The 25,838-nt window shown below is 40.4% G+C and overlaps 1 protein-coding gene across 2 annotated transcripts in view; it reads right to left on the bottom strand.

The window, feature by feature from the left end:
* The window catches only part of FGD6 (FYVE, RhoGEF and PH domain containing 6), a 73,957-nt gene that overhangs the window by 6,913 nt on the left and 41,206 nt on the right, over positions 1 to 25,838 (bottom strand). The window contains exons 6-19 of one of the 2 annotated variants that reach the window (XM_063322779.1): positions 24,587 to 24,738; positions 23,591 to 23,747; positions 22,222 to 22,309; positions 16,570 to 16,620; positions 14,021 to 14,079; positions 13,842 to 13,913; positions 13,272 to 13,340; positions 11,516 to 11,599; positions 10,259 to 10,338; positions 5,071 to 5,173; positions 4,406 to 4,552; positions 3,458 to 3,560; positions 1,342 to 1,469; positions 481 to 609 (exon numbers count right to left, since the gene is read on the bottom strand). In XM_063322779.1, coding sequence (XP_063178849.1) covers positions 481 to 609; positions 1,342 to 1,469; positions 3,458 to 3,560; positions 4,406 to 4,552; positions 5,071 to 5,173; positions 10,259 to 10,338; positions 11,516 to 11,599; positions 13,272 to 13,340; positions 13,842 to 13,913; positions 14,021 to 14,079; positions 16,570 to 16,620; positions 22,222 to 22,309; positions 23,591 to 23,747; positions 24,587 to 24,738 — 1,422 coding nt within the window. The remainder of the gene's footprint in view (positions 1 to 480; positions 610 to 1,341; positions 1,470 to 3,457; positions 3,561 to 4,405; positions 4,553 to 5,070; positions 5,174 to 10,258; positions 10,339 to 11,515; positions 11,600 to 13,271; positions 13,341 to 13,841; positions 13,914 to 14,020; positions 14,080 to 16,569; positions 16,621 to 22,221; positions 22,310 to 23,590; positions 23,748 to 24,586; positions 24,739 to 25,838) is intronic. The other variant, XM_063322780.1, reaches the window with a different exon arrangement.

Raw genomic sequence — 25,838 nt, 5'->3', positions numbered from 1 at the left:
TTTCTTGTTTTCTACTGCAGCACTATATATTAAATAATAACTCCAGGCTGAAGACGACAGTATGAGGAGGAGTCAAGAGATTTAGTTTGCTCATTTTCCAAGCATTCAAAATACCTTATGGAACTGCAGAACAAAACACTTTGAGATGCTTTTATAATGTTGGCTTTGCCACTAGTCCAGTGTGATGCAGCTAAAGAGACCCCCATGTATTCAACTGACTCAGAACATACCTACAACTGTGCAATGGTGTGCAGTGCAGAGATACTCAAAGCTAGGTCTGGAATCAGAAACAGCATAGCTGTATCAGCGTGTTATGGTACCAAGCTCACTGGGCCTTTTCAAAATACTACATCGCAATCAGATCCATTACTGTAAGGTGATCTAATTTTATAGCTTGTTTCTAGATCATAAAAATAAACAATTTTATTACAAATACAGCATTATCATTGGATATTTGATTTCTAATATGTAGGCTCTTACCTCACTAGCAGCATATGTGTATAGCACCTTATTTTTTATAACAAACCATAGGTGTTTCCATGGTTTCTTACTGCCCTTAGATCTGTGTAGGTAGCCACTCATTGTAGAGTCTTCTGTATTTGCTGAAACCTGAAGTGAAAAAAAAAAACCCAACACCCAAGAGTTATGCATCTGTCCAGGTTTTTACAGATGTTTTACAGAAGTTTACAGCTTTTTTAAAACAGATCTCCAGAGCCCTGTCCTGTCAAAGGCTCAAATTCTTCCCAGATCTCAAGTTAATGTTGTTAAGTAACTCGGCTGAAAGAAAAACGATTTTGTCTGCCACCATCTAACTGGTCTGGAGGAGAAGTTTCTGCAGACTATAAGGGTTGGAACTTAAATTGGGTGCAACAAGACAAGAGAGGGCTGAAACACTGAAGACCATGTACAGCTGGAGAACCCGCGTTCCTATATAAGAAGAAAAATTACTTCCTCCCATTCCCAAGACCTCCAGAGTAGGTAGGCAGAGTTTAGCTCTACCTTTCCTAATCACAAGCCAAGGGCTGAGTTGGAGTAGGAGCCTTCTCACTGGCTGTTAGTGTAGAGGTAAATCACAGTTCCTTGAAACACTGGGAGGCAAGAAAGAAATTACAATTCTAACTATCTTTCTGAATCACAGTCTTACAGGTGTTTATGCAGTTTATACACTGCTTCATAGTTCAGGTCCCTGCCTATATAAAACTAAGGCCCAACCTACTGTTACAGGTGAATTTCGACTTTTGATTCTAGAGAAGATGGCTAAAATATGGAATTATTTTTTTCACTATTAATATTGATGATAGAATACCAACGAGGTATTACTTTTGACAATAAAGCACTTACTTCTTTGAGGGCTGCAGGAATTTTTTTCTGCTTTCTTCCAGAGGGAATACTGTGTAATACTGTAGACAAGGCACTTGATGGAGATTTATGGTTGACTGGGGATCCGGTCTTAGGAGTGCACTGATTATCTAAAATGCATAGGATGAACATATCATGTTCATGTCATAGATGACTAAACACAGGCAATGATTCTTGGACTTTTTTTTCTTAAAAACAGCTGACATTTTTATTCTGCTTACAGTGTTTCAACAATAACACCTAATGACATTAAATTCTGTATTGAATTAACTTTTCAGTATTATCATCAGCACCATGAGTTAGAATCCTCCAAATCACGATCAGACTAAAAAACCCACAAATTCAAAACTAAATGGATCGGTTTTGTTTGTTTTCAAAGTATGTTTTCTTGATGTTGAACTACCTTTGCCCATAAGCAGGGTGAAAATTTAGTCTTAAAAACCACACCAAATTTTTAGACCTGTCCTCTGCAGTTCAGTCTGTACTTTACCTCTGGTCCCCAACTCTCAGTCCTTCAATTCTCTACATCTGTTACCTTCTCAGCTTTTTTCCAGTATGGATGCTGCAGGGCTCCTCTTCAGCCTCATGCTATCACACACACACTTCTGGAGATTCCCATCTCCAGAGAACGTGCTGTCTTTTTCCACTGCCACAGGCAGTTCCTTCATCTCTCTTGGAAGACTTCTCCAACACTTCACTCCTTTAAAACCCGATTTTCTAGCAACACCCACCACTGTTTTACAGCCCAGCCCGGAATGAGTAGCTTCATTAAGGCTACTTCTAGAGTTGTCCCTGAACATAATGGGGCTCTGAAGTAATGAGCAGAGGAGGAGTGTAACTGGATTGCCAGCTGTACCGTGCCCGCTCTGCAGCTCTTTTCCCAGCTAAAAGCGCTCGCAATTGCCTGCAGCGCAGCAGCCTCTAGTGCCCAAGGCAGAGGCCTGCAGGTGGTCCAGACAATCCGCTTCCTCCAGCATTGCACGTTCCCTCCGCCACTTCAAGGGCTGTCGAGGCCGCTTTCCGCTTCCCCATGACAAACGTCACCCCCAGCACGCTGGAAGCCATAGCTTGATTATTTCACCGGGGCACCACAGACTTCCTGATACCTTAGAGAGCTTGCGTCAAACTGGCGCCTCTGCCAGAGGGAAGGGCAGCAAACAGATTCAGTCCCTGCTTAGGGCTCGTTTGTGTATTTTATACTAGAGTCTTTGGACTCTAGTCCAAATTCAGAGCAGGTCTTGTGAGATGGGACTGGATTCCCATCTCACTGGGAGGTGCCTCCATTGATTTTACTTTTGTTTCTGCGTAATGATATAAAGCTCCTTCAAAGAGACGGGTTTGAGTTCTCTCAGGATGAGAAGGAAACTGACCCTGGACCTTCTCTCTAAGCAAATGTTATTACCACTAGGCTACCTAATCCTTGCTTGTCAGCAGGCATCAGTAGTACCACATTCTCCGAAGCGTTTCAATGAAAATAGCTCTAGCTGTGGTGTTTCACTTTGAAATCCATGTTGACAGCGTGCAGTAGGCAATGGTTAGGAGTTTGCCCTCAGAAATAAGGTGCAGATATGCCAACTTCATGAATTCCAGATGAGCCAAGGCTTGAGGCTGAAGAGATTCAGCTTCGGTAAGATGAAGGCCTACGTATTTATAGAGCCCCAGAACTTCAGCTATCTCCGCAGCTTAGCGGGCAAAAACGAAGTTTACAGGCATACAAGTTACAGAGAGTAAAAATACACATGAACCCACTGGGAGGTCACGATAAGCTGCAAGGACTTTAATGTATGCTTGTACCCTGTGACGCATGAAAAGCAACGTAACACTACTTATCTCAAAAAGAGAGCAGCATAAGCTACATGTCATTATCGTAGGGAAGTGCACGCATGTTTCTGGAAGGAAGAGCCAATGTATTGCAAATTCACTTCCTAGCTTACTCCGCAGAGACTTGTTTGGGTTCTTACAACCTCAGATGCCTATCGCTCTTCAAGCACTAGCAGAGTTAGGCACTTGAACCCAGCAGTAAAGATGAGGCACAGGCATACCATGTTAAATAAGGGCCACAAAAGTAAGACAGATAGTTTGTGCAGATTTTCTTTACCTTGTTTCTGTAGCTCCCTGAAGCAATGATCACATACTCTTGCTGGCTGGTTTTTCATATAGTCTAAACCATGTTTATTTGATGAACAAGCCTGACAGACAATCTGGAAACAGATAAAAGCATTATTGTACACGATGTGCACCTGTAAGTCACCAAATGCTCAAAGATGTTCACTTCAGTACTGTTAAGCCCCTAACAGAACCTGAAATAGGCACTGTTTTAGATTGAAAATGGTTTAAGGCCTTGGCTTTTCCTTATGTCCTTATGTTCAAGATGCTGCTCTTTCCTCCTCTAAATGACAAAAAATTAAATAGAAAAAAAATCACTGAATACACAAGTCAATAAGTCAACATTAACAATCCACGAAAAGCAGAACAAGTGTATTGTGTTACTGAACTGTTTAAATCATAAGCTTTTAAAGAAATAATTAAAAATAGTCATTGCTCTCTTGTCAATTTCTCCATAACACAGATGTCTCAAGTGGATTGATTTCTATATTCTCACTTCATTAAAACAAGAAAAAGAAAGGTTTATTAGATATACCTTTTGTAAATGTTAATTATAAAATAATTTTGGTACTAACTTAAAACCAAAATCATTATTATCTTACAAAAATTCATGAGGTAGATGTTTTTCTCATTCCAGCTAACATTCTTTGTTTGTACTATATAATTGTAGAAGCAGAAGAGAACCATAAATAGTACTCCAAAATGCAAAATAAGAGACATGTAAAGGGTTAAAAGGTTGAACACTGGTCTGTCATCACACCTTACTCAAAAAAACCCAAAAAACCCCAACAACCCGACATGTTGTTTTTAATCCAGATAATTGTGTCATAGTACAGTGTTCCATTAAAACAGATGGGGTGGTACAATCAGGCTGCATCTGTGTTTGTCACACAAGGAACCTGAATGACTAACGGAAGAGGTAGTCACAAAATCACCCAACCTTTCCGCATGCCCTGCAGTGATGCCTTCTCCACGTCAACGTGAATTCACTTGTACAGATCATACACATAGTGGCTCTAGTATCAGGGATCCAGATGGGAGCCTTTGATCCCAGCGGACTGTCTTCTTCCTGTTTCTCTGGATCTGCCTGAGAGAATATAGGCAGAAGTCCATTACATTCAGTGACGAGAAATAAGATTAATATTTATCAGTGATTATAGGCTACCTCTAATCATATTGGAAAGCCTTCTCTGATAAACTGCCATGGTCTTAAATGTTATCTACTGTTTCATCAGTGACCATTATAATGCAAGCCTGAAGACAGAGCTGCATTTAATTAGTTCAAACAGACTGTGTGACTACCAAGCTTCACCAGCCTATTTTTATCAATAGCTGCTATATTTTAAAATCTTTTCATTTTGTCTTTCTGTTTGCAAGACTACCGAGAGAATCGAGAAAGCTGGTTTGGGTTTTTTGGAAGAAAATAATCTTAAATTTATGAAGTACATAACATTATGAAATATGATTCTGTTCTATGATCTGTTCGCTTATCATTTACCACCCTGTTTTATTATTCATCGTGGAGCGCTTCTTGTTTCTCTAAACAACTGCAAAGAAACTTTATATTTAAAAAGGGAACAAGCCCACAATAATGGTGTGATATACCTCTTCAAGACTTTTGCTAGGATTAAATGTGATTCTCTTTTTCGTATATTCTTCAATTGACTTGGAGATAGCTTCTAACCACTCATCTCTTTCTGTAGCAGAACTGTTGAGAATGGAAAAAAAAAGTCCATTTATTATTTCAACATTTAAAACTAAGAAGCAAGTGTTGATTAGAATTCCATTGATTTAACTCTCTTCCAATTTCAGTTTTATAGTCCGTCTTCAGTTCCTAGTGAAACTGGCATTATTTTTTTAACTGCCTGCATGGTGTCAGTCATTTGTGTTGATTAATACTAAAAAAGATTTCTGTGTCTGTTGTTATAAAGTGGATTCCCTCCCTCCCTCCCTCCCTTTCCTCCTTCCAAAATGCCCTGCGATTGTTTCAAGGCTTGCATTGAAGGGTGTCATTTCTTCGCTTGCTCCCTAGACCCTTGAATAGCTTGAGTAACACTGCTGTAAACGGTGCTCCCAGAACAAAGGCATGGGACCTCCCTCTTGAGAAGGACTCTGAAATTCCAGCAAGCCTTTTTTTCCCCACTTTGTTCTCTCTCAGGGTGCAGTTTGTTATACCCAACCCTGTGAAACCCCGACCTTCTGTCAGAAAAACACCCTGTCTCTTCCCCAGCCTTGTCCTCCTGACTGTTGGCTCCTACCAGGTTGCGCTGCTTTGAAATAATTCTTGGTTTCCAATTTTTTCCATTGGATAAGCTAACCCAAAGAGATAAACAGATGAGCTTACTGCGTATCTCTTTATCCCAGAGCTGGTGGATCACTCATCCAGTCTAAGGAAAGCGTTAGGCTGAAGTGGCATGGCACGGGGGCAGGGAGAACAAGGAATGCCTGGCACGGCGGGAGCCTGCAGCGACGCTGGATTACGTGCAATGCCAAAAGCACTTCCTGAGGCTACGGGCTCACCGCTACTTTCATCTAATATAAATCCACGCTGCTGCTGACACCAAGGGCAGCCTACTAGGCTCCCTCTCAGCCACTAGGTCTTTTCTGCCTTGTGCCAGAACACACACGGCTACGCAGTGGGCTGTAAGTGCCATGAGCTGGACTGGGAAAGAAATCTGTATTAAAGCAAGCCATTGACCTGCCCTTCCTCAGGATCAATTTACCGACTGGGTTCATCACGCAGATGAACAGCTACTTGTGCAGCAGCATGGAGGGTGCTCTGAGGAAGGAAGAAGGAGTTTTGTGGCAGAGGAACACCTAGTTTAAGATGCCATGCCGGCTTAAAAAGGGCTTTGAAAATTTAAACCAGTATCTACTAATTTTTTTTATTGTCCACTTCTTAAATAGTATCGAAAAAATTATTTTTTTTTTTAAACTGATCAATTCAACATGATGAATATATAAAAAGGTAAGTTAGGTAAGAGGAAAACAATGATTTACACAAATTAGGTGTGCAACAGCACAGGCTTCTGTGGGTGAATTTGGAAGCTTTGATCATCTTTGAACCTTTAAGGAAAGTACTTTGAGCCGGGGTTTTGAACTGGCTGAAATTGAGTACTATACCGAGTCAGAGGGGACAAATCCAATAAGGTAAACTTGGGGGAAGTCTGTGAGGTATAGGGGAAAAAAAAGATTTTGTTGCACACAGCAACAAAATCAGAACAAAAGGAGAGGAAATAAGATACAAGCAAGGGCAAAGCAATATATTACTGTCTGTCCCAATATCTCACACTCTGACTGGAACATTTTGTTCAGTTTATTTACCTTTGCCTCCTCCTCTGTTAAGAACTGTTCTGCATTAGCTATATAACATTCATAACTCTAATCAACTCCTTTGTTTTTTTCAAAATCTGGTTACATTTAATTAGGTTCTTAAAGCTATATTAAATAATTAAGTTTAAAGTTGGCACAGTTTTTGGAGATTAAGCGTCCCCCATCATGTGGGGATTACTACGTATAGGGCTGCTCGCACAACGAGCTACACGGCTTACACCCTAATATTTCACCAGGGAGCTCACGCTTGCTAGGTTTGCTAGTGCTAGCCTTTAGGGCTGTTTACAGTCCTGCAGAACTTCAGAGCAAAGGCGGTGCCATCGGCAACTGAACTGATGTAATGGTTTGCTGCGGCAAAAGAGGCAGCGATTCTTCTGCTGTCACTGCCAGCCCTCCCTCCCCCACAGCTGCACAGCCCCGACACCTCCCTCGCTGCAGGTCCAGTATCTCTTGCATCCTTCCAAATGTCATTTTGTTTACTAAAATTGCAGGGTTTTCTTAGTTTTGTGTTGTGGGTTTTTTTAAAATTATTATTATTATTATTTATTTACTTATTTACGATTTAACAAAACAGTATGAAACTTTAAATGGACTGCAGAGAGCCCCAGCAATTGTTACTACTGGCAAACGTGTGTACTAGGAGCACACATCGCAGCTGCCCAATGGAGTAAGCAGCTCGGTGGTCCCAGGAGGGCACGCAGAATTATACCCCTCTTGTTTCCAGGATCGCAGCCTTAGGGCACCTCTCCCTGCTGAGCTAGTCTTGCATGAGGCATCCTTACGTCGCTAGCCTTACTGAGGGGGACGGGGCCAGCTGGCCTCAGACCACGTCAGGCTGGCACAACTATTGTTTTCAGGGACGAAGCTTTACTTCTGCACAGTGCAGATGTGCTAACTTGTTTCTCCGATTAAGAGATTTCTAGTACAATACCGCATTGTACCACGTAAAACAATACACATTCCCACAGATATCCCGGGGAAACTGAAACCTCAACCACGACTAGATAACGCGGAATACTAATGCAGTCAGTAAAACTAAACCTGAAGTGACAAAGACTCTTGTCTAGGCATTAATCTATACTTCTGTTATTAACGGGCTTACAGTTTAATACTAGCAATTTTTCACCAGCTTAATTGCTCCCCTCCTCAGCTCTGCCCCCAGGAGCATTTCAGAATCTCTTCTTTAGTGTGCACTCCGCATAACGCTTATTATTTGAAAAAGCACAGAGGTGAAATTTGTCTCTGATGTATGTAAGATTAATTTGGACAGTTTTGGAATTGAGGTTTTTACCACACAGGAGCCAGGAAGCTGTTAGAATGCGGCATCATCAAAAGGAAGATACTGTCTGTATTGACGAGACACTGATTCTCTTCACATCCAGGTTATTTATCAATATAATTAATTGGGGGAAAAAAATGTATGCCAGCACCTATTGCTGCTAGTTTTTCACTTGTTTCTCTCCTACATCATCACAGACACAAGCCTCGCTTACAGACAGATAACAACCTGAAAATCCTCATTCATACCCGGGGCCCCCAGCACCTCCTTCATCCCAAGCAAATGGGATGTCTCTGTCTGTCACTGTTGTGTAACTTAGGGCTCTAGCACACAGTTTCCAGCAAGTATAAAAATAACAGAGCTGAACGCTCTCCAAAGATGCAACATCAACAACACTAAAAAAGAAAGAGCAAATCAGAGCAGCTTTAGTTGGTAATGTGAGGGTAATACCAGCAAATTTCAAGGTCAAGACAAAAAAGCATGTCACTAACTGCCCAATTTGATGAAAATGTTATATATAGGGATTTTCCCCTATGGACCAGCATGTGTTTCACAGGAGCTCATTTTAATCTACCACTTAATCAGTTCCTCAAAAAGACAAGTCTGTCCTGTTTTGTGGAAAATAGGTAGGTTGTATTTCAAGATGATAATCTTTTCACAAGCTCCAAAGATTTTTTACAATTTTTTAAAATGACTGAATTAAAATTGAAATGCTGTTTCAAGTCAAGCAGAGATAAATGCACATTGCCTACTGCAATCTCATAAATGTCTTCACGTATCTGTGTGACACCCAGTCACCGAGGCACCTCAGCAGCACAGACCTGCTCATATTATACTGGAGCAGAATCATCCCCTGAACTGTGAAAGGCATCTTTTTTTTCCCCAATGTGCAAAAAAACAGTAAGAAACATTTAATGTTGAAAAAAATACAAAAATACTCCTTTCAAGTCTGTTGTTATAAATAACTACTGCTCAGACAATTGAGCTACTTCCTTTGGCTACTCTGACGAGGCTAACCTTGGTTTACCCCTCAGCTAGAGATACTGCTATCTCTGTGCAGACATCCTCATGTCGGTATTTACAAGGTCACATAAAAAGAAGCAGCCTGCCCTTACTCAGCTTTGCTAAACAAAAGAGAAAACATGTCTTTCTGCGTTGGTATCAGCACTGTCACAAACGTCAGAACGTGTAAAACTCCAACTCAAACGCAGTAAAAACAACAATCCACAAAACCGGGTTTTTGCTAAAGGCATTTTGGTCAAGGCAGATCAGAGCTGCTCTGGTTTAGTGGTCACATATCCTTTTGCTGCCACGGGGAGAATTTGGCTTTCTGGTAAAGACAAGCACCATTCCAGTAACTGCTGCCATTTCCATAATTTCAGGTTCACTGAGATCCCTTTCTTGTTTCAATTATACTGCTATTTTAGCTAGAAGACCAGAATGACTTCTTCCAATTTATATTAGTTACCAATAATAATATCAAAATTTATTGTCATATATGCTTCATATCCTGTCCTGTTAATGCACTGACAGAGCACATCAGTAACTCTGGAAAAACAAAAAAATAGTGAAAAGCAAAGCCTAAAACTAACTGAACGGAAACAATTTTAATTCTTGTTCCTCTCAAGAAAGGGCAGCAAGAGGATAATTTTTCAATTTACTTAGAGTTTCTGAAGGTGTAGCTAAGCTGAAAAGGAGGAACCAAGCAAGAGTTTTATTCGCTCTGATTAACAGTTAACTGTCTTGAGGACAGCAGAATCCCTACCAGCTGCAGCCTTAAGCCCAAATTGCTCAAATACCAGCCACATTTACTCTAGCCTTTGTGCTTCTATTCATCACCTCACAGTGGGCAGTCTTCCTTACAAGTCAGGGTGAACTGTATTAGAGACTACAAATTCATCTCCTATCTATGAAACTTATTACCCCTGACCAGGCTTCCCTTCTGCCGGTTATTTAAAAATAAACTTAAATTTTCAAAATCGGATTTTGAATGTGAACAAAAGTAAACTAGAACAAAGCCTACCTTATTTCCAGACACCAATCTGTCACTCCCTCTATTCTGTAATTCCTCTAGCCAAGGGTAACTTTTCATTACGTAAATGCAAAATAAGCTATAAAAAACTTAAGTGGCCTGTTTGAAACCACACGGTTTTAAAATCATTATTCAACTGTAAGACTTACCTTGCTGAAAGAATGAAGGATCGCTCTACGCTTTCAATGTTCAGTTCATTCTGATACGCTTCCTGGGTTGGCTTTTTAACCTTCAGGGAGAAAAAATTTTATATTGAAACTGAAATGGTACTTTTATAGTTGCTTTAGTTTTACTTACTATAAAATCTCTTACGTTTTTACTGCAGAAGGTTACGCTGGAAAGAAAAACCTCTAAAGCAGGAAATCGTACACCAATCCAGAGTGCCCAGCTACAGGAAGATCACCTGGCAGCCCACCATTTTATTTCACTGTGGCCCCATGCAAACACTGGAGACATCCAGGGGACTGAAGCTGAAAAGCTGTCAGACACCTCCTGCTGTGCTTCAACGTGCCCAGACCCATTGCCCTCCAAGCACCTCTTGCAATTAGGCAAAAAAAGGCACTGCTGCTGCTGCAGGACAACATGTAGCCCACAGTGTACCCCAGAGTGGGCACCTGCCCCATACCCCCAAGGGCTGAATCACCCTGCTGATCCTTCTGAGCTACCAAGTTTCAAACATAAGGAGGTTTAGAAGTTAAGAGTGGTTTTGAGCCACCACGAGACATCTGCTGGCACAAGAGATTTTGCAGCTCTGCCTGTGAAAGCTTGGAGCTGGGCGCCAGATCTGCACTGCAGCTGGATTTGTGCTCTTCTCTGACAGGACCAGAGACAAGTTACTCAATTCCCAAGGCAACAGTTCGTTGTTCCCACCGACTGACATGTCAGAGACCGAGTCAATACATGGCATGCATGTCCCTTATCACTACCCAGAGGGGCTGAGGGTTTAACTTTGATGCTTTTCACAAAGACTCAGAAACAAAAGCCGTATCTTCCCCCACAGTTAGCAGATCTCTATAAACCATAGAGATTTGATCCATCAGAAGCTTATCAGGCAGAGATGCCTAATCTCTGGGTGTGGTCAATAAAAAGCATCTACAAGGCAAGAGTGAGGCATTCTAAACAAAATACAATAAAAAAAATAATCAGTAGGCAGGCTATTTCAGAGCAGGCCAATACTGGATGAAATGCAGGTGAGATGATCCTGTGGCAACAGAGTCTTTTAGGGAAACTTAGGCAGCAAATCCCACAGATGATATTATGCAAGAAAGGTTAAGCCTGTAGGATACCTCTGTAACACAAGCATCTTTAATATCTGTTTCCAATGATAAACATAGTTGTGCTATGAAAATTTGAAGGCCTGAGTTTAAATAGGTTTGGAGAAAGACTCATTTTAACAAGTGACTCACCTTCATTCCAGCCAACGACAGCATATTGTTGAGTTTATACATCCCTGACTGAACTGGAGTCGTGTACAACAAGGCATCATTGAACTGTAACATAGAAGCAATGCTTTTTAATGACTAATGACTGTTTAGAGACAGATAATTTCAGATGCATTTTAGTGGAAGTACAGAACTGAGATCAACTGTCCGGAAAGGCATCTTCTACTTCCTATTATTCCACTTAGGCCACAAGAAACATTTTCATGTATGAATTTAGATAACAATAGGTGTCTATTTATATCTTCCTTGTGTAAATATACATTTAGCACACCAGTAAACAGTCCGCGGATGTCAAAGAACAGGCTGTCAAAAAGGACAAAAATGTTTCTCGTGTACGCAGCTATATTGTTTAACAAACTATTTTAAAAGGATATTAGAATTAACCATTCAAACAAAACAAAACATTCCAGAAACTCACAAGATAGCAGAATTAAGATTAGCAGTTTATGATTATAAGGACAAACTTATCCATATGTACCATGCAAATTTTACCAGCTTATGTCTGCATCTACTGTTTATTTCCTGTTCTACCAGACCTGGCTTCATTCAGTGCACTTACTGAATTTAAGATTATTTTTTTTTTATTTTCTGTGTTGTTCAACACATGGATCCAAACTTCATTTACTGCACGTAAGCACAGACTAGAAAACTGAATTGTCCCATGAGTTTTTGCTATGCGGTTCTTTGCAAAATAACCAAGCGCTTCATGAGCCTTACTAAATCTTCACAACGTGATCAATGGAAAAAATCACCGCTTAAGTGTCTAAAGGTATAAACGCTAGCCTGCACCTTTTAGATCTAAAAAAGAAAAGAAAAAAAACCAAACCACCAACCCAAAAAACAAAAAGAAAGAAAATCTGAGCTAGAGACACTAAAATTAGCAACATCTGGTTTGGGAAGTCAAGCTTGAGACAGCACCAGATTCAGATTATTACCTTAACTGATATCATTTGCAGTTATCTCAGTGCTTTATACGCTACAAAGTCATCTCCAGAGCATAAGACAGGCACTTGCAAGCTTAGAATACATACACAGGGAAATATTTACTACAGTAACTACAGTACTAAAAGACTATAGTAACTAAAAGACAGATTTCAGCCAGGACTGGGGACCAATAATGCCACAAATTACTCAGGGCAACAGTTGCTTTACTGTCTAAATAGAAGAGATAAACAAAAGGCTCAAGTGGAAACAGGAACTTCAGAGATGCACAGAAGTTCCAAAACCAAACACAACAGAGACAGGAAGAGAACCGAGCATTTAACTTCCAGTCCAGTGCTCCGCTCAGGATGCAGGAGGGCTTGGACAGGGGAAGGAGAGGAGGGGGAAGGAGGGAGGGAGGGAGGGAGAGAGAGGAGGATGCAAGAGCAGCAGCGGAGCTGTAGGTTTTAAGATCTGGTACGGCGAAGTGGGATGAAATGACTGTTTTAGTTTTTGCGCTACTACAGATAATGTCTTCTCATAAAAGTGCTCAAATTTTAAAGTACGCGTTGTTCAAAACAGTACATTTCAGTGTGAAATGGTTAAATGGTTTTCTATTAAAATTAGTGCATGTGCAACAGATGATCTCTCTAAATTAGAAATGAGCATGCCAAACAGCATCAACTTGTCATTTTTTCCACTATCTGAAGTTATTAATTACTTACATTTGTGGTGTAATGTTTTGACCACTTAAAATTACACTAGTGTTAGGCACACAGCAAGATACACAGCATCTTACCAGAAAAAACATTCGTGGCTGCATGACCTTCCGGGACAGCTTCATCAGTGTTCCCTCTTTCAGAAAGACCTAGCAAATTAAAACAAGCAATTCAAAACTTAGCTTTTCAGGGCACAAGCCGTACAAATAAGCTGACCTTTTCATCATCATCATCATCATTATTACTACTACACTTGAAGTGCTGCAGAAGTTTGGGGACTCAACGTTCCCTTTCTGAGAAAGGCTGTTCGTCCTTAGGTTTCTCTGAAAGTGAGTGTGAATGGCTGTATTACAGTTTTCCATGCTGCACTTGAAACCATGACAAATACAAGGTTAAGCTTGAGGAAAAAAAATCTGCCTGCGAGATCTGGCAAGGAATCATATTCTAGAAATCATAAGTTTTCATCAGATAAACGTCTAAACACCCCCCACACACACACACACGGAGTGGCAGTATTCATTTGACTGTTAGGACCAAATAATTAAGAGATGGACCATTTTTCTTCTCAGTATATGCCAGCTTCAGTCACTTGCATATCATCCGTGCTGCACTTTCACTGCAATCTGTTGAATGCCTTCTGGAGGACCTACCCTTCCTGGCTGCACGATCTCATGGTGTCCATTTAAACTGTACTGGATCTGCATGAGTTTCTGGAAGTTATCCTACAGGGAGAAAAAGCAAAAGGTGAGTAATTGCCCTAAAAAAAAAAAAAAAAAAAAAAAGAGAGAAAAAGCTTTACTCGACCATCTTTGTAAGCCAAAATACTTACTCCCTGCTTCATGATGTCATTGGCGTGGTTTGCAACTTCTATGACAACAGCTAGAGCATCTGAAGAATGAAGAAATGACGCTTTGGTTATACAGACTAGTTGGCATTGGTGTGACGTAAAGCACAGATACAATATTGCCCTTCCGCATCACGCCAAGACTCAAGGACCTGATAGCACAGTCATTGCATTCAGGAGCACTTCCCATAGATCCCAGAGTCTTTGGAACACGGTTTGATAAGCGTGCCCTAGAAAGTCACTGCTTCAAACAACAGTCAGTCATTTCTTACAGCTAATCAAAACAGTCCGCAAGCAAAATTAAATTGTAATTTTCCACACAAAGAATTACTTTAATTTCAATGTCTCTACTTACAGCAGAAAAGTTAACATTTTAAGTGAGACTATGTAGAGATTAAGTTTTTTCCATTTTACACAACTTTACAGGCATGGAAAACTACCTAGAAAAATCACCCAAATCTTTGTGATTTCTTTCTTCTGCCTTTAGTTTTGCTGCACTTCAAGATAACAATATAAAGTTCAAATTTCTAAATTTCAAACTTTTTAATACCAGAAAAAAAACCCTCTGAAAGAGAAGAGTTATCAAAGACAAGGGATTTTATTAAGTACTGATATTTAATAACTAGCAACTCGACTGTAATATATACTAAGGTATAACTGCAAAAAGGGGTTACATAAAAGGATTATGTAAATTACTGAACAGTGAGTGTACATGAGACAGAACCCATCCACGGATCTTATCCAAAAACCTGTAATTCACTTAAGTAGGAAAAAAAAAAAAAAAAAGACTCATTTAATTGAAAGCTAGAACAACCGCTCTGATAAAATGTAGTCTCTGAAGCATTTAGCGCCTTCTGAGTAACTGAAGTGCAGTCAGGCACTTCAGATAAAGGAACTACATTTGCTTAAAAGTCCACAGAGATGCCTACCAAACCATGTAACACCAAAGCCTTGGGGTTTTTTTTCCAGGTAGTAATTAGAATATTAGTACTATAGAATATATACGCTTCCCTTGCAGTTGAGTTCATATTCAGAAAGACAGCATGTTAAAAGACACAGCTTTCTGAAGTGAAAGGTTCAGGTGGTCATGAAGCCATATAAGAAACTAAACTGAGGTGTGAACAAAGAGCTTCTTCCAAGTCAATCGAAGGAGAATTTTTGTTCAAGATTTTCATGAACCAAGGCAATGCAAGCACAGGAGTCAAAGAGTTAACTTTGCACTTGATCAGACTTTAAGTTTAGATATAGATGTCATGATGTCAACTGAGCCTGCTGAAAAATAGCTGGTGCTCTCCTACTAGGAACTGTTGGAGCTGCTCCAGGCAAAACACTCCCCAGCTCCCATCTGCTTGAAAGAAAATGATGGGAAATTCAGCTCAATCCATGAGACAGGAATGAGTACCTGAATTTTTTGTTATACTTTGCTTCATCTGTCAGCTATTATATTTATTAAAAACTAAAAATTTTACTCTTTGACTTCAACAAAGATTGAAGACTGTTAGAGAAAATTCGCTGGTTATTAAGGGAAAATTCCAGGATCTCAGGGCTACTTATACAGCCAAGACTAAGCAAATCTAAACAACAACATAAAATAATCTATAGGGTCAAAGTCCATAAACAAAGTGGTTTTTGGCAGGGAAGAGCATTCCATTTCTTATACCACTTAGCCGGAGTAATGTATTCAAATGAAGGTCATCAGGAAGAATTGTGTTCTTTGGGGTTATTTTCCAATAATACTAACCATAACCAACTCTAGTCTTGCACAAACCTAGGGCTTGCACAAATGTCACTAAAGAGACTGAAATAAGTGACAGGGGCTCACGCAAATGAAATGGAAATGTGAACTAGGAGCATTTTTAGTACTGCTCCTGAGGCCCACACATGGAAGAAGGAAATAGTCTGAATGTGCATTGCATTGCTACACTTGAGTTAAACCAGCTTAATCCCAAACTACCATGAAACGTAGTCCTGTCCACTTCCATCACCAACCATTCCTTCTCATTTCCTTGCATCTCCTTTCCCCCCATATGCAGGCAAAGTTGTGGAAGTCACTTGTGTTTGTGCAACATGTGACAAGTCAAACTGTAGAACTCCTCACGTTAAATATAACCCAGAGCAGCTCCTTGATCTTATGCACTTCCACCACACAAACACTTGTCCTGGCACAAAGAGAGAGGAGGCGGCCAGAAAGGCTCATAGCTGGGGGAGAGCAGCCAGTAGACCAGACTGCCTATCATGAAAGGTCTACAGATGCAAAGATTGTCTCTCTCAATAGCGGTGCCCAAAATATCTGCTTAAGCTGCCTGTGCAACTTCACTCTTATCTCTTCATTTCAACTCAAGGGTGAGCTGACACCACTGTAAGCTCCAAACATTTTTGAAATACAAGCTTGCAATCTTTCAGTATCTCTGCTGAGAAACTTAGAACTAACTAGAAAACGTTTCTATTACTGAGCATTTTGCATGCATTTAAAATTTAAAAACATTATCGTATGTATGTAAGATGTTATTTCTTTAATCTAAAGAGACATTTACCTTGAGTATCCCTATAGTCTGCAGATTCTTCCACAAGATTCTTTAAATAATCTGTATAAAGAAAAAAATAATACTGAGATAGTTTTGTTAAAGAAATAAACAGCACCAGAAAGTAGTAAAAACAACCTTTTTCCTGGAAATCTGCTTTTCAGTCAGACCTATGCCACAATGATCAGCTACTTAATCTTTTAAATCTGTCACAGTAGTAACATAAGGAAAACTAGCTTTTCCATAATGAAAGTATATCATCTCTTGCTCAGAGAAGATTATTGAAGCAGCGCCCTTCTCCAAAGACAAATGATACTCTGTACGTATTATTCCAGAATAAAACAAGCAACTGAAAAATAACTACACACTTGCAGTCTTTTACTTTGGAGCTGATGCAAAAAATTTTGAAGATCACAGAAATTTTCCTGAGCACCTAACTTGTCTATAGGAGCTAAGAAAAGAGTGTTCCATTACAGAAGATCTGATTATGATTAGTATTTTTCAATCATAAAAGTGTTATACCTCTCCTTCACCGTTCAAATAGGCACTTTTGGTTTTCAATTATAAATTTAGTTCCTCAACCAGGAGATGGCACCCTCAATCCATTAAAGTCTTGGTAGTTTTAAAATCTATTTTACTCAGCTAAAATTAACTCTAAATGTATGACTATACAAGAAAACATCCCCCTCGAGTTTCCATTGCCTGGTCTAGAGTCCAGTTCACCAAAAAGTACAATATCCTGTCAAAGATTAATATATATCCTCAGTAAAAGGTCAACCATCTATTCTCCACAATTTTGAACTGCTTAAAATGGAAAGAAACAAAATAATAAACTTTCAAAGAAATATAGATGGTAGATTGATAATATCAACAAATACTGATTTATAATTACCTTTAAATGAGGTATTAAGATTCTAGCAGATCTACGGAAAAGTAATCATATGTGATCTAGCAAGCATTCAATTTTAGCTTTGTGGTTGTACAAGTTTCATGTAGGAGTGAAATAATTCAACTCCCATATGCTTGCCCTACCCAGATTCATCCTTTTACTCAAGAGGAATCAGGAGCCAATTGTTCCTGCCTTCATAGGATGTCTTGCTTCATACATGCCCCTTGGAGACCGCTCAGTGTATTATAATCTTTTCCTTATGCAAAAATAAAAGGGAATTATGAAACACGTTTCTCCAGTAGAAATGCTACAAAGAGTGAGAAATAGTGTCACAGTTAATGAAAGCTTTGAGAAAAACAGAACTACAGGAAGAGAAGTATTTGGCACTGAAATTTTATTTCTTGGCAAAGACCTAAGGGAGGGTCCAAGAGAGAAGCATGAAGAGCAGGTTGGGGTGAAGGAAGAGGAACTGGATGGGGTCTCCTGCAGGGAAGTGGGGAGGGAGCACTGGGAGGTCTGGCTGGGCCACAGGAACACCCACAGCTTTCTGCTCTCCTCAAAGTTTTGTCTGATCATTATCAGGCATTGGTCAATGTATGATCTTTTAAGACAAGTCTGTCATGGCACCAAAACCTCTCTAGCTACACTCCGTAAATATTGCATCCTTCATATCCCTCAAGATCTTGTGCTATAGTGGCTACCAGATGTGCCAGCATAATATTTAGGTGGATACATATTCCATTAAAAGCAAAGTTCATCTTGCTTCACCTCGGGTTATACTGGTAAGAAGCTGGGGGGGTGGGTGGGGGGGTGGGGAATCAACAGGAGGTATTTTGAAAGGAACTGAGAAGAGTTCACATGGGTTTTAACTTGGTTTAACCTGGAGGAACCTGTCACACACCTGACACCAGCTGCCCTCCCTGCCGACGGGACGGGTGCTCTCTCATGTAGGAGCTGTGCCATACTGCCCAGGCAGAGCAGTCTTGGGACTCCACCATAAAGCAAGCAAGTTAAAGCTTTACAGCTGCAACGTGATCTTCATCGGGGTCAGCACAAAGGACTCCAGTGAGAACCTCCCAGTATAACGAATAAGTCCGTACAGCTTGTACAGAAATATCAGCTTCTTAAAGCTGCCAAGCACACGCTCACCTCTACGGGCTGGGAACAAGAGGCGAGGCGGGTATGATTTATTCAACTGCAAATGTACTGCTGGCACTCTAAGAAACTGTCCCTAGTACATGGAGACATCCAATTTAATGTCCAAAGTAATTGCCCTGGAAACTTAAATCCAGAGACCCAACACGGGAAAAAAATTGTTTCTTGGTATATTCATGCCTTATTACATGTTCCCCAAAACAAAACTTTACACCACTCAAAAACATTTTTTGATGGATATCTTCGAACATTTTAAACCATATCATCAATGAACAGAAGGAAAACTGGAGATTTTAACAAAAGCGCATTCATTTAAAATTCTGTATTTAAAAAAGGAAGGCAGCTTTTGTACTACAAGACTGAAGCAGACAATAAAACTTGCAACTTAAAATACTGAAAGTGATAAATACTTACATAATTTGCACCTTAATATTCTCTATGTATATCTGGTAAGTGGACCTCAGTTCATACCTAAAACTCAGCTTCAGAGAAGTGTTTGGACAGATATTTTTAGTCTCTTCTGTGAATACACAGTGGAAATTCTGTGCTTGCAGTAACTTTCTGGAGGTACTGTCTTAAACTAAGCAGACAAGAGGATTTCACAGACATGAATAACGTTACAGTAAAAATTTAGCAAAAATATTCCTAGATAAAATAAATACATAAGTCAAATATTAAGGTGGAATGGTATCTGCTGTCTTTGCCAAAAATTTTCCCCTTTGGAAGGTACTGTAGTTGTTCAGCCTAGCAAGACCTTAAGCATACCTTCAGAAAGGCAGACTGAAATTAATAATTCTGCTGGATACCCCAAAAAACAACGAAAATGAACACAAAAGCACACAAGTACTGTTTCTGTGACAAACAACATTTCCTCATGCCCTGCTTCTACCTGACAGCAGCCAGCAATTCTCTCCTCCTCCTTGCTGGGGGGCAGCAACTATCACGTCTTCCCCTGCTAAAAATTCTCTTCTGCTTCATTAACTATGTTTTTGTCTCAGGTTGTCTAATTTAATTAAGTTAAACTCAAAGCAATTGTTCCCCAACACGTAATTGGCCTCAAGCCTGACAACTCTATTTCCGAGCTGCAAAAGGAGCAGTGCGCTCAAAGGCTTATTTCCCCCCCACCCCGGCCTCCCCTCACTACACCCCAGTTAAGGATAATAAAAGACTCTCTCCCCGCAAACCTTATATTGAGAAAAAAAAAGAGGAGAGAGGCTTATCCTATGACAATGGAGAGCCTGTTCATACATATCGTACAGTCTCAAGTCATCTACTCGAATCGGAGGTTTTCGGGAGGAGAGAATCACCTCTCCTCCGTTTCTTTCTATTAGAAATCAGAGGCCTCTAATTAACCTCCCCCAAACCCCATTAATATTTGCTGCATGGAGCTCGGGGCCAGTATGTGGGGAAGCGGAAGTTCACTTGCTGGACGGGAGCAGCTGTATAATTAAGGAGAAACACAGCTGAGCTGCGCCTCTCCTTGGCTGATTTACGAGTCCACCTGCTCCTGCTTTTGTTCGCAGAAAAGTAACTCCACTTCAAAGCACAGCAACAATCTTGTGACGTGACCGTGGAGCAGCAGGTTACCAGTACAAAGCTGTCCCACTGACACAGAACATCTAAATAGGAAGAAATCCCTGCTGACTCAGGCCGAGCAGCTTCGTTTCCTGGATTATTTTCGCTCCCTTGCTCTTACCCGCTGCCCCCTCCTCTCTTGCCCACAGATCTCCCCTGTCCTTGCCCTGGGCGGCTGCCGCATCCCTGCATCTCGCCCACTGCAGCCATACACCCAAATATTTTGCGTGTCCTCCAAAGGATTTGCAGCACAAGTTTCTATAGAGATTTCTATAGAGCTGCTGGAAGGTAACAGAGCAGATAGGTCATCCACAGAGATATCAAAGAGTGAGAATCTCAAGGAAAACAGAAATGCATGATAGATGGAACAGGATGAAAAGGAAACAGATCCCAAATAACACCCCCCCCCAGCATAATTAAATTCTCAGTCTGACTTCTTTTATTGCTCCCATAGAACAAGCAAAAATTACTTTTCTAAATCAGCAGCCAGCATTGCAATCCCATCCCTGTCAATAGCATTCGCATTTGCAGGTGTATTTAAAGCCGGGCAGCCACAGTAAGGTCTGCAGACCAGGGACACCCACAGCAACCCCCATCACCACATAATGAGGTTTTTTCAGGTCTAGAACAGCCTGTCCCAGCCACAACGACAGTTAATGGTCACAAGGAATTCCCCTTCAACAGGGGAGTTTTGTTTCAGTGCCATTCACCCCTGACATCTCTCGCTTTCCTATATATATTGACAAAGGCATTTACCCCATCCTGATCCTCTGTTCAACGTTTTTAATTAAAACCTTTGAACTTATCCAAAGCTTCGCTGATTTTGGAGTCTATAACAAGTCCATACCATGCCCTAAGTCAGTATCCTTTTAAAATATAAAGCAACTCCTCAAATGCCGTTTTATGGCTTGATTTCATCAATTAAGAGCCACTAAGATTTTCCCCTACACTTAATAAGGGCTTTTCACCCTTTTTTCAACACCTGTGACTTTAATGAGATGATTCAAATGAAAACAGCCAACGTAAATATCTTGGTAACTGCTGTATAACACCTAAGTCTGTATCTCCCCACAGCTTCACTAGTCTAAGTACTTGCTGGGGAAACGCCAACAAGCTGCTACAGAGCCAAAAAAAAAAGGTCACAGAGCATTTTATTTTGCAGTTACTACATAAACAGAAGCTATTTTTAAATTGCTCATCAAGAAGCAATGACTTTCAAAAACAATGCCTTAAGTATTTCCAAATCCTTACAGGAGCCATCCCCCTCTTACGACAAACACATCTTAAAATACTTCACAAAGGCGGTTTCTATCATCGCTCTCCTTTTACAGAATAGAAAGCGCAGCATCATGGAGATGACTTGCTTGAGGTCACCCAGACATGCCAGCGCCAGAGCAGGGTACAGAGCCCAGATTTCCTAGTCCCAAGCCAGCTCTTCAGCCTGAAATGCCCCTGTAACAAGTCTTAAGTACTTACTGGTAAGGTACACTAAAAACTCGTCTTTTGCCTTTAAAGAAAATGGATTTTACAGACAAAACACCTGGAGGGTGGGGGAGAAATGGAGAAGCTACTTGCAGAAGTTCACAGTTGCAGAGACACCTTTCACTTCCTTCTCCTAGCTCCAATTTTCCATACTACCTTTTTTCTTTGTAAAAAAACCAACCAAACAAACAACAAAAATCCACCAAGAAAACCTCAAACCCAAAGCGCAACAGGAGCATTCCAACCCTCTAAGGAAATTACAGGCTTCTATTACCACAGAAACAAACAAAACCCACCCAAGGTTTCATGTTTTCCAAGTACTGCTGAATGTACCATCAGAGAACACACCACGGTGTTGGGAATCTTAGCACCTCGCTTGCGTGTCCTACTGCAATCAATACTAACAAAGAAAGCCTCTAGACCCACGCCACGTTTTCAAAAAAAGCCTCACGTATCTGAAGTCGGATAAACACGCTTTACAGATGGATACAACCGCCTGAAAACAAGTTTCCTGGGACGTGTGAAGACCGGCTTCTTAAGGCTGCGAAAGAGCTTGACCGTACCTGTCAACAGGAGCCTGTACTGGGGAATCCTCTGAACCGGCTTGAGCAGGTAGTGCTTGAGGGCCAGACTAGCACAGCGGGGGCTCATCTGAAAGAAACACCCAAAATAAGTAACAATTCTGTGGTAGTCAAGGGTTCCAGAAAAAGAAATCATACCTGCAAACAATTAGTGATTCCATCAGATAAGCTTTATCTTTAAAAGGTGCTACTATCGCAGTATTAAACGCTGCACCATAGAGCAAGTATTTCCCTGCGTGCAAGACTGAATGCAAAATTAATCGTGAGTTAAAAGACATCAGTAAGCACTCCATACTCTCTCTAGATTCAAAATGGGTGCTTTTGCTTATGAGGAAGAGAGGTGAAGCTTCCCAGAAAGAAAGGAAACACCAGCGGTAAGGACAACGTGCTCCTTTGTAATTGCTGTCAGCGTCCATCAGGCAGAAAGGCAGAGAAGACAGCGGTGTTCACTGAAGTAGTTTTAATTAATCCACACCTCTAAAGACAACGCAAAATTAAAAAGATCGATGCTTCAAAAATGTTAATTATATTCAGTTTGCATTCAAAATAATGTGCATCTGAAACAGTGAGTCTTTAGAAAGCCCTCTTTTCTTCTTCCTGTCTTTGCTGACTACTTCAAATTCTTCCTTTGCCCACCGTAAGCAGCCTTTCTAACCACTCGTAAGCAAACAGAGCAGGGATCACCCAAGGGGAAGCCCGTGTAATAGGAGGCAAATTCACAGTTTATGTGGATCATGTGCTTAGAGAGCTCGCGCCTCTTCTCTGATTTGTTTTAAGGCTGTTATGTAAAAATCTGGCAATGCTCTTAGGGACGTGAATCAGGTTTCATCTGATTGCTGCGTGTACTGGGTTTGAAACTTCTAGAAAGACGCAGATGAGAAAATTCACTTTTTTAATGTTACCAACTGAAATGAAACACCCTTCCCATGAGTGCAGCTACTGCCCTATGATGTGGCAGAGAAATCAACCTGGTTAAAATAGGACAGTTAATCAGTGCACAGTACGATCAGGCGACAAAACTAAAAAAAAGCAGCTGGAGATTTTGTTAATGTGTCTTTGACACAATTTGTAGCAAGTGCTGCCTTTTCTGAATCAAGGTCCTTGATTTTCAAATCAGATGTCACAGTGGTAGCCAAAATCACTAGTTACTTCACAAAATCTGAATTTACTTCTTTCCTCTTCCATCCTACTAAGTCTCAAGCCAAGAGTGCAGAAAAAAAAAATGGAAAAAAAAATAATAATAAAAAAAGAAAACCCAGACAAATTGGAGGATAGTCTCTACAGCCTTATGGGGAATCACAACTGCTGAAAAGACACAAAATAGGATATATCTTACAAAAGACTACAGTACCTCAAAGTCTTTGACTACTGAAGCAAAACCTGCATTCTTCTTACACTGTTCATCTAGTAGTGCAACATTTTTATCAAATTCTTTGATGTAAGTTGAATACATCTTTAAGTAGGGACCCTTTTTAACAAATATATCAGCAATTCTTTGATGTTCAAGCCTAGAAACAAAAACCAGAACAATTAGAAAGAGCTAAAATGAGTGTAGGTCTTAACCCTACAGCAGAACATCAATCTTTTTCATAATAAGATGTGCTGGTTTATGTTCTGAACAAAAAACTCACAGTTCAGCAGAGAGACACCCATCTCCGTAGCTACTCCGAAAAACCTTCCCAGGCACACCTTGACACACTAGTTTAGTGTTAGATGAAAACCAATTAATACATAGTCTGTTTAACATGGTCTTGAGCCATTTGAACACTTTAGTACAAGCTGGATTTCTGAGGAGACAGATCTTCAAACTTCAGGATGCAGTCTCCGTCCCTTAATAGCAAGCGGGATTACAGTCTTCACCCGTCTCAGTGCCTTTGGCAGTAGGCTTTGTATAGCCGATTTAGATCCAGCCACCAGTGTAACTGAGAATGGACTTCAATGGGATTGTGGCTGTCAATCAGTGCTGTGTCTAGTTAGAAGATCTCAACTACCTTTAAAATGCAAACTGGTCTTCAGGACAGCCTCCTTTTCCTCTGATGCAATCAGTCTACTTATCATACACATGCAGGGACCAGAACTTTCAATTAAAAATGAAATTTTAAATAAAAAAGTGTGATTGCTAAAACTGTGTATTGGCATGCCTTCTGGACCTTTCTGGATACATCCAAATGGCAACAAGTACATCTAAACAGAAAATTATCTCCTATACTTTCAAAGTCAATTCTGTCATTTAAGAAGGCACGTGAAACACAAACAAGAGTCAAACTGTGGTCACATGGAGTCACATAAGCCCCACAGATAAATTTCAACAACATCAAAGGAGTGGTATCCCTTTATTGATAGTCACCAGTGAGATAATCGCTCTTCCAGTTCCCTCAGGAGGTCCCGGTTGAGTTCGTACAGCTGAGGTAGGTAGTACAGGATCTGATTCAGGATTCTGTCCTCAATCACTGGCTTTCCAAGCTGCCTAGAGGCATGCGCCACAGCATCGCGGAAATCCTGCCGGAGTACAAAGAGGACAGAACCCCCCCTTCCCATGAGCGAACAGCCTTCAAAGCACCAACTCAGACAACGGTGTTCTCTCTGCAGGCATTCCAGGCGCTGCTCCCTATTACCGAAGGCAAGGCGGGTACCATCTGGGTTAGGTTTCTCTGCAGCTTCAATTTACTCCCCTGGGACTGCCTTAATCCCTTTGGTTTGACACTGCAGCTTTACTTTCTTGCTGCTGTATGCATACTATAGAAGTTGTTCATTATTTTTATAACACACCCTTAAGAAATGTGCCGGTACTACATACAAGGAAACTATGGGGGGAAAAAAGGCTTCTAACTGCAAAGATACTGGGAACCTTGACTATCTTCTTGCTAAGATTTGTGTCAAAAAGCAAAAATGTTATATCAACTCATACAATCATAATATTTTATGTTAAAATTATACTAGTTTTCATAAGTCATCTACAAATGCCCTTTCGGAAGATGTGCCTCTTGGATTTAAAATGTAGTGTCACAAAGTTACTATACGTAGCAGCTCTTCTATATACAGGAAAATTAACACGTAACAAAAATATATTGAAAAAACACATAGGAACCATGAGATTTCAAATGTTAATAATGATCAAAACCAACATTGGCACCTTCAAAACATTTACAGAGAGGAGGAAAATCCCACCTACACTTGAAGGATCTTCTTGCAGCATTTTTATGCTATAACCAACTCCCAATAGATGGAGTTGAGGTTTATTGGTCCTCATTAAACTGTTTAGAATTAAAATCTTGGCTCCACACGAGTCAGTATGGCCAAGATTGTATCCCTAATGAAACTCAGCATCCATTAGGTGAGGTATTTTCCTTAATCACATACAAACACAATTTTCAGAAAAGGTTAGCAATTTAGCATTTCAACTTGAGAAAGAACACTGTCTAAACAGCCAAAAAAGAAAATTCAAATTAGAGTAACAGCAGAAAAAAGACAACCCGTAATAGCTCTTTTTAGGTTTGGGACGATGCAAGCACGATCTATAGGAGGCTTGAAAAAGGTGACCAAACAATGTGTTCCTAAGTACAACAATGAGTTATATTTTAAATATACGGGGTCCACAC

The sequence above is a fragment of the Chroicocephalus ridibundus genome, chromosome 1, assembly GCF_963924245.1.
Source record: "Chroicocephalus ridibundus chromosome 1, bChrRid1.1, whole genome shotgun sequence".
In the NCBI taxonomy this organism is placed as follows: domain Eukaryota; kingdom Metazoa; phylum Chordata; class Aves; order Charadriiformes; family Laridae; genus Chroicocephalus; species Chroicocephalus ridibundus.
The sequence above is the reverse complement of the archived record's forward strand: the minus strand, read 5'-3'. Positions and strand labels throughout refer to the sequence as shown.